Source organism: Pavona decussata, unplaced genomic scaffold (assembly GCF_977016875.1).
Source record: "Pavona decussata unplaced genomic scaffold, jaPavDecu1.1 SCAFFOLD_244, whole genome shotgun sequence".
In the NCBI taxonomy this organism is placed as follows: domain Eukaryota; kingdom Metazoa; phylum Cnidaria; class Anthozoa; order Scleractinia; family Agariciidae; genus Pavona; species Pavona decussata.
Window position 1 is genome coordinate 537,034 of NW_028145649.1, and position 9,471 is coordinate 546,504.

Below are 9,471 nucleotides of genomic sequence, written 5' to 3' on the forward strand. Positions count from 1 at the left end.
GATATACATTCCCCAAAAGTGATGATCCCTTTATTTTGTACCTAAATTAACTTAGATTTTAGTCATTCGTTGTATTAACCTCGAAAGTGGACCGCTTTTGTGATTCAGAGTCGAAAAAAATAATTTTGGTTGATGCGACACGAGAGCCAACCTTGTTTTTAAAGCGCGAGTGTTCCGTGCATTTTTGTTTTTAGTCCCTTTAGCTGCAAAGAGACCTCAAACACTTTGCATGGAATGGAACTGTTTAGGTGTCAAAGTGAACAAATTGGTCAACAATAGGAACGCGATGTTCCTGTTGTTGTAATTAGGAACTATTTGTTCCTATTCGATGTGTTCCTTTCTACTTGATTTGTTCCCTTAAGAAGTGAAAGGGAACTCAAGTTCCGAATTAATTTCTGCGATCAGGAAATTAGGACCAAGTGTTCCTAGTTCCCTTTACTAAAAGAGAACGGGAGTTCCGATAACTTTATTTTTTGGTCCTTTTTTGCAAAAATAAGTTCCGATCTATCCTGCAAAGGAACTTATCACTCCATCATTATTCCTATTAATTGAAAGTTCCTTTCTTACTAAATAGGAACTTTTGTTCCAGATTTGAAAAGTAATTAGGTATAGCATAACTGAGGGTCAGTGAATGCACAAATTAGTTTTTATAGATAAAGTCACAGGATGAATAAGTTAGGGGAGGGGTCGGGATGATTGGTGTCGGACAATTGATGGTGCAAACGCGCAATGTATTATTAACGTGCCAACCATTTTTTTTTATTTATAAACAAAAATCAGGTTCAGCCTGCTTGTCTGTTTATTGGGACATGCACAAGCTTGTCGTGTGCAAGCATGAACTTGCCAGGACTTGTCCAATTGTCTCGAGTCTAACCAAAAGAACACGTTCGGGCAAATATCTTGCATAGACGATTGTGATTGGCTAGTCAAATTGATTGGTCTCGAGAGAGCAAAGCTGTATACTGAAGGTAAGCCCGTTGGAGTTTACGCGCATTTGCAGTCTTAGCTTTGACGAAAAATGAGCAAGAGCCAAGAGTTAGTCAACTGGTCAAAATTGCCAAATGCTTTGCCCAAGCCGAAGAGACTTCACTTAGAAGAAGATGAAACAGACGGCCTTTTCTACTGCCCAGTTCAAAATTGTAGTCACGATGGATTCGCAACCCAGCGAGGATGCAGAAAACATGTAAAGAAAAAGCATGCATGGTTCTATTTTTTCGATGAAAAGCCCGACACCAAAGATGCCAAGGAGATCGAGTCGACTGTCTCTGTTAAACAAGAGCCCCGTGAAAACATTTTGCGCACATCAAAAGACATTCCATCTTTTGATAATTCTAGCGTAATTGCCAAGCAACTCTACACCTGGCTAAGTGGTACTGGAGGAGGATGCAAAAGCGAGCGTCAATCCAAGCAAATAGTCAGCAGGTGTTTAAAGTTTTTGAAGTTTTGCTGCGAAGACGACGAAGAGCTCACATTTGACATAATCGACTTTGGTTTGTGCTCACCGAATCTCCTTTTCAAATTTGTTGACATGCTGCAGGACGAATGGAAGCTTGGTCACGCAGGACGACTGGGTTACATCGACGCAATTGGGGAAATGGTGGACTTCAGAAAAGTAAACGGCGCGTCGAAATCGGTGATAAGCAGTCTTTGTACCACAGAGATCTACTTGAAAAAGGTGCGTCGAACAGTTTCAAAAATGATGCGCATTCAATGGAACGGCGAACTCGACATAGACACGTTAGAGGCTAAGGGGCATTGGGCATCGTTAGAACAACTCTTGGAAGCGGTCGGGCGTTACTTGCCGCGCTACGAAAACGTGCTTAAAACGTGTAAAGAAAAACCGCGCGCGGTGTCGCCTTTGGATTTATCGTTTGCCACTAAATTTCTCGCCCTGTATTTGTTTATCAAGGTGAAAGGCTCCCGGCCAATGACCTATCAGTATTTGACTGTGGAGATGGTAAACAATGCCAAGACCAGCGGTGGATATATCGACCAGAAAATGTTCAAAACCGCGGGAAAATACGGCTTCGACTCGCTGTTTCTTACGGACACGAGCATGCAAGTGCTTGAAGGTTTCATCAACCACGTTCGTCCTCTTCTAAAGCCCACATGCGATTATGTTTTTGTAACAAGAAATGGAAGGCAGCACAGCAAACTCGGAGAATCAATGAGCAAATTGGTTTTTGACGCAACAGGCAAGTACGTTCACCCCACGCGCTATCGGCAAATAGTAGAGACCGCCAGCTCGTTAAAACTGGGCAGTTCTGCGCAAAACGCAATCTCCGAAGATCAGAAACACACTTCTGTAGTTGCTAGGGTACACTACCAAAAGCAAAGATCTCGCGACGTCGCAACGAAGGCGCACGCGTTTCTCGAGGAACTGCAAGGCGACAAGGGCACGGAACTTGACAAAGATGTTCGCGCGCGTCTCTCTGACAAATCTACATCTTCGCAAGAACATGACGAAATATCAGACGGCTCTAATTCTACCGACGAAGTGGAAACAGTTCAAAAAGCCCCACCCCCTGATCGCCAAGCCGACAAACCACTAGAGAAAACCTGTGAGTGTGCCGTAAAAGTTAAAGGAAAGAGCTCTTCGAGGAGAACAAGTTTACTGTTCACGGAGGAGGAGGACAAGTATCTTAAAGCCGGGATCAAAAGGTATGGTTTTGGACAATGGAAAGCTATCCTTAGAGACGTCGATTTTCATTTTCAAAAGGGAAGAACAGCCAACTCGTTGCTATGTCGAGCGACGCGGCGATTCTATAAATATTCAAAAAAGTAAATGGTCCAATCAAAGCAATTTGCTGCTTTAAATAACGAGCAACTCTAGCATTCGATCTCTTTTGCTCCTGGACGCCGACGCGCTAGCATGGACAGCCTTGTCGATAAGCACCCCGAACTAACTTTACGAGATATCAAGTTGGCAGGCGAGTTTTTGCAAGGGATGTGTGCCGCCAATTTCCCCGAAAGTACTGCTTTTTTGGCGGAAAGTCTTCTATGGCGTCACCTGAACAGTTCCAAGGACAGGAAAAAGTCATCTCTAAGACGACTTATATTGGCGTGTCTGTTTCTTGCGATCAAATTGGAGGAAAGCGACTTTGCCAGAAATGATTTGTTTATGGACATGGTATGCACGCCAGTGAAAAGGGAGGACATTATAGAAGAAGAGCTCAAGGTGCTAGAATCCGTCAATTGGAGACCCTTGTTAAATCTCGACATGGTTTGACTTTGACTCTTCCGTTGTTGGCGCTTCAAACATATGACACACAAGTGAAAAAACGATAAATAGATAATTTCATTTATTGTCATTAGGAAAATTATTACGGTGTACGCTTAATTGTTATCAATTACAATTTGGGAGTGACACGTCAATTGACATTATTCGGTTGCCATGGTAACAATCAACAACAGAATATTATTATATTATTGTACAGAATATTTGTAATCTATTTATTGTACACACATTCGAAGTCTTGAACGCTACTTATGCCTTTAGTCAACACTTTGCTCGCCGTTTTGGAAAGGAAGAGAAATGTTGAAATTGATGTAAGGAATCGAAATAGCTTACTTTATTTCTTGTGTTTTTCTTCCTTCCTTAGCCTCGAGCTTTTAGGCACACAGTAAATATTTCCAATGCTCATTTTATTTCGCTCAAACAGCTATCATAACAGAACTGTATTTATATCCATGGTGACGGGTTAAGCCCTACTTTACACAGATAGCATATTTCATTTTATATAGTAACAAAAGGTGTCCACACACACACTTGTGATTTCCAATAATATTCTATTTATTCTTGTAATGCAACGTGAACTCAATACTCTTAATGAACGTTTAATCACTAGTTACGCACTTAAATGGATTCTACTGACTAGAAAAAAAAATCTGTTATTGTTTTCTGACCCGACAGACATTTTCCACGCTTGCCAGCCCTCTGCATTCCCGGTGACTTTCTTTTCGTTGGTCGTTTGGGGCTGTTCACCGGGATTCCTCCCCATGTGCTGGGAAGGCTGTAATCTTCAATTGGTCTTACAACCCAGCTAGGAGTTGGGGGTGCAAAGTCGAGGTCGAAAGGTGGGCTCCTTCTAGGTGTCGCTGCTCCGCTGGGCGAGAGAGGATTTAACTCTTCCACAGTTTCTCTGTAGCCACTGTCTTGAGTGTGGGAAGGCGCCTGCGTTATAAACATGTCCTCTTCGTCTGTCTCTTCGTCACGTCGCGGCAACGCCTCGCAGGGGTAAGGGAGTGACTGCCAGATGGTGCATATCCATTGCGTCTGCTGAGTGGACGTCCATCCCATTTCTACGCACTTGCGTCTCCGTTCCTCCAGCACAAGCTTTGCCAGACCTGGGACCTCTACTTTCTTGAAATTTAACTTAAGGGCCTCCTCGGCGACACCGATCATATATTGTAGGGCTTTTTTTACGTCTTGGTCAGTGGCAGAGTCTTCTTGCTTCTGGAGATCTATCAGCTCTTGTTCTTTCTGAAGAACCCACTCGTCTTCGTAGAATTTTCTCGCTTTTTCTTCGAGCTCTTGCATCTCTTCTTCCCGTTTCCTCAGAAAATACTCCTCACGTGTTCTCTCTATGTTAGGATGGTATGGTCCGCCGACCTTGTCTAGAAGATGGGCATCTTCCTCCCTTATCATTCCCAAACTCACCCATCGACGCCTTGTTTCCTCTAGGAATCTGCTCTCTCTATCGTGTAGATCTCTCTCTGCTTCCTCCATTACGTTTCGAACTTCCGCTCCGATAAGGGCGAGTTGTCTTTCCTTTAGGCTCTGCTTGGGCACTTTTCCTCTCTCCTTCGATATTCGTGATAGGTTTCTATCCCAGAACTCAGATGCTCGTAGTGGCACATCCTCTGCATCCGAATCTCCGTCAGATTCTTCTTCTCCTTCTCCTTCTTCTTCTTCTTGGGAGCCATCGACATTATCTTCGTTTTCCCCACTCTCGCTATCGTCAAGCAAGGCAGAGCGAATGCGCTCCTTTTCGTCCTCGTCTAGTGGTCCGTCGTGCGCTCTTGAGGTGTTAAGCGGCACTTCGTCTTCTGGAGTCACTGCTTTGGTAGAGGCCCACACGATGCAGTCCATTGCATGGCTTTTCAAGGACTCCTGGACACCAGCAGCGTTGGTCGAGTTTAACCTTCAAAATAAGTAGGGACAAAACTTTAAAAAATACCAATAAGTCTTCCGAGCCATGCATCTCCTTTCCGTTTTTGTCAACGTTCGACACCATGTGAAGGTGTTTCTTGATGGCTGTATCGAGCAATAACTAGTTTGGGACGAGACCGAGAGTGCTTTTTAAGCTTTCTTACCTTTTGAAATGAAATTTCTGCAGGCGAACCTCCATAGCATCGTTGTGGTCGGCGCCGAAGTCCATCTCAGTCTGACATGTAATGAAAATGGGACACCGTATCTCAAGGGGGACCGCAGATTTGTATTTCTTGTCGTATGCTGAAATGCCGCCTTGCGTCAGCATCTGTATGAAAAGAGAGATGCAATTATCTCAGTTAAGAAAACGATAGTTTAACAATATCGTAAATTTTTAACTTAGCTTTATAATAATATTGTAATGCGCTTTTGATTATTTTTATAGAAAAAAGCGCAATATAAATAATAAATATTATTATTAATTATTATTATTATTTACTTTCCAATCATCTGGATCGAGCATCTTTGCATAGGCCTCGTCAAGGAATATGATCTGCGTGTCTGTGTCGATCATGCTCTTGTTGAATGCACGCTGTTTAGAAATCATCGCGATGTACCTGAAACGACATAAATAAACAAACACAAAACAAGTTTTATGAATAAATGAGCTCTTACTAGTTGCTGTATTTCATAAAAAGCTGACACTGTACATGCTACTTGCTTTTCAGTGTTGGGGTATTACCTCCTCGGAATGATTGCCGTAAGTGGAGTAAAAAGAGACGTCTTGCCACTGTTCGGCTCCCCAATAAGACAGAGGACCCTCTCTTTGTGCTGCTTTCCTCCGTGGTTTAGAAGCCCGTAGGAAGTACTCGCAAAATTGCGAAATTTCTACTTCGTCGAGGCTGTTCTCGAGGATGGCCTGGAAATAGCCGGGTTCAGAATTCTTTGTGTGATCATAATCGACAAACGCCCTTGGTGTTATTTTGCCTATGCTTGGGTCTTGAATGGCGTCTTTGATAAACTTTCGATTTGGGATTGAGTAACACCAGCCGTCCCGCACTTCTACAAGGTCGTAATTTATCGTTAACTGGTCACACATCTCGCTTTCGCGGTCTCCCATGATTTGAACGAGTTGGCTGGTATGGTGTAAAACAGTCTCTCGTAGTTTGGGGTTGTGGCCAAGGATGCTCAGGAATTTCTTCACTGAGCTACAGTGCTCGTATGTGTATTTGGCCGCTGTTAGCTTTTTATACACCTCGCCGTGAAAAAGGGCGTAGCCAAGTTTTCTCATCGCCCTTTCTACGTCGTTCAGGGCGATGCCAATTGGTGAAGCAAGATCTTGACTTGGTTCTGGAGTGATTTCGGCGTTTTGAGACTCTTCTATCCCGAAGACATCGAAAACCATTCCGGCTTGGGCCAACGCCGGTATGGCCTTCTTTGTCAATATTGCCCTGAATTCCGGCGAGATCACTTGAAGGCGCACAACGCGTTCACTGCCCGTGGGCGACCCAATAGGTTCTTCGCACAGCTGGCTTTGAAGTAGTTCTATTCCATATCGAAAGGAGGCGTCTACCTTTCTTTGTGTGAAGGAGTTGTTGTGATCTTTCACAATTTGGCATAAAGGCGAAGCACAGCTTTCCTCTTTGCCTGGAACGCACGACGGTAAAGATTTGGGGTCAGCTTCCACTCCGATTTCCAGCAGAGCCTTGTGTATGGGGACTGTAGAAACTTGCATGCCGTTCACTGATTTGAGTGCGAGCCAATAACTAATGGCGGGGTGGTAGGTTTTTTCTTCAACGGGACCTTGTTGTGAATTATTCGCTTGATCTTTTTGTCGGGGTCTCACTTCTTTCGAGCCGATGGCCGAGAAAAAAAATGCCATCCCCTGTACTTTCTTCAGTGCCTGGTCACACTCGTCTCGCTTCTTTGTAATTTCTTTCCAAGTCTTCTCAAGCGATTCGCGTTCTCCGGTACTGAATGAAATTTTCGTGCTGATCAAGGAGCATCCTTTCACGGTTGTCAAGTCAAAATGGTACTGATTAAAGCACTTCTTATTTTCTGTGGAAATAATATATCTTGGTTAGAATTTAGCTGCAAGGGAAAAAACTAAGCTGCAAGAAGCGGCAAAGAAGTCCAACGTACCTTACTGTTGAGCTGCTTCGCAGGTCCGCTCGCCATGGCTGCTAGTGTTGAACTGATGACAGCGTCGTTTTGCAACCGATATTTATGCCCAAATACTTGGGAAATTTTTGTTTCAGCGAAGGCTTGTTGTTCCTTTAAAGTTTTTTCTTTTGGACCGAATATCTTGTACACTGACAATGCATGGTTATGTAATACATGAAAAGAGGTGTAGCATTCCTTTGACCACAAAAGGAAAACAGACTCTTTCATACTTTCAAGAAACGTGATAGTACATACCGGGTTTGCCAAAAATTGCGCTGATAGAAATCTTTTTGTTGACTTAAAGGAGAGTCAACATGGTTATGTAATACATGAAAAGATGTGCAGCATTCCTTTGACAAGGATGTGTTTGTCAAGAAGCCGAAGCCCTCGCATAGTTTTCCATAGGCATGTTGTTAATTCTACATTCAGGATTTCAAAAACAGCACTCATATGCAGAGAGGAATCTGTTAGTTGATTTCAATAGTGTCACCAACAACATGCAATAAGTGCCCTGGAGAATTGTGTAGCATTCCAATACCAAACATGATAATAAGATTAAATTGAAATGGCATACCACTGAACTGGAAGTTGTTCCCCGCTTTCCCGTCAAATCCGCCATCCCCGTCATATCCAAACACTTTTAACCACGGAGAATGGATTCCCGTGAAAAAAAAAAAAGCTCAGATTGAGCGGGTATACTGGGTTTACCGGGAACGACGGGGACAAACTTACAGTTACTCAGAATATAAATTCACTATTATTGATATACTTTTAATCTATTTAATATAACATATTTTATAACCGTAAGTATCTAACAGTATATTATAAATAATAATTAAATTATATTAAGATAACATGCAGTTAAACTGGAAGTTGTTCCCCGCTTTCCCGTCAAATCCGCCATCCCCGTCATGTCCAGACACTTTTAACCACGGTGAATGGATTCCCGTGAAAAGAAATGCTCAGATTGAGCGGGTATACTGGGTTTAACGGGAACAATGGGGACAAACTTACAGTTACTCAGAATATCAAGTCACTATTTTCGATATATTTTATGCAACACATTTTATAACTAGAAATTGTTCATCGCTTTTCCGTCGAGCCCGTCCTCCCAACAACATCCAAGTATTGTCAACAACGGGAATGGTAAAAACGGCTGTACTTGCAGTAGCAATATTGGAACTGATGGTCTAAAGTGTTCCTAATGACTTAGGGGGCACGGTTGTTTTAATTAACAGGACAAGCTGTGCCAAATGACCAAAACAGGAACACAGTTCCCTTTAAGACTGTTCCTCCGGTTTAGCGCCATTGCTTAGAAATAAGACCATTGGCGAAAAACAGAGTGCTTGTTTCGAGCAACGAAATGTTCCGAGTGTCAGATAAGAGTGTAAAGAATTTACTTCAGCTGTGGTTTCGAATTCTGTCGACTTTGAAAACCGATCACAACCGTTTTAAGAAAAAGGAACAAAATTTTTGGAGAATGGTGATGATGATGATGATGATGATGATGATGATAATGGTGATGACGATAATGATGATGATGATGATGATGATGATGATGATGATGATGATGATGATGACGATGATGATGATGATGATGATGATGATGATGATGATGATGATGATGATGATGATGATGATAACGAGGCTGGCGAGGCTGATGATGAAGATGAAAGTGACGAAGAAGATGATGATGAAAACGGTACAGACGACGACGAGGAAGATGAAAGCACGGATAGTGACAGTGAGGATGATGGTCGCGATCCCTGGGATAAGTTGCGTGGGGAAGCTATTCGTGATCTCAATTCAGTTTGGGAGGAACAGGTCGAAGAGTACATAATTCAGGGTTTGCGAAAAGAAGATGCGGAGGCTCGAGCGTCCAATCTGCTTCTTCCTGCTTATAGAAAGAGGCTTCGAACCTTATATCTACATTATCTGAAGTGGTACTGTGATCTTAAAACTGATCCAGTTCATAACAAAGTAATGAAAACACTGCGTAGTTTTATGGAAGAGGATGAAATGGATTATACAGAGGCGGCAGAGGCAGCAATCAGTAAACGGAAATACCTACTGAACAGACTATTTGAATACGAGGAAGTTCTTAAATCAAGTTCGAATGGCGAAGAAGCATTCAGTTACAAAGGACAAACGAGAAA

The 9,471-nt window shown here is 42.8% G+C and overlaps 1 protein-coding gene across 1 annotated transcript; it reads left to right on the forward strand.

The window, feature by feature from the left end:
- Nucleotides 1-265: 265 nt before the first annotated feature.
- LOC146457277 (uncharacterized) lies at nucleotides 266-2,993 on the forward strand. Its single transcript, XM_085092112.1, has one exon. It carries the CDS (start codon nucleotides 1,019-1,021, stop codon nucleotides 2,783-2,785), a length of 1,767 nt encoding a protein of 588 aa, XP_084948238.1. The 5' UTR covers nucleotides 266-1,018; the 3' UTR covers nucleotides 2,786-2,993.
- Nucleotides 2,994-9,471: the final 6,478 nt, after the last annotated feature.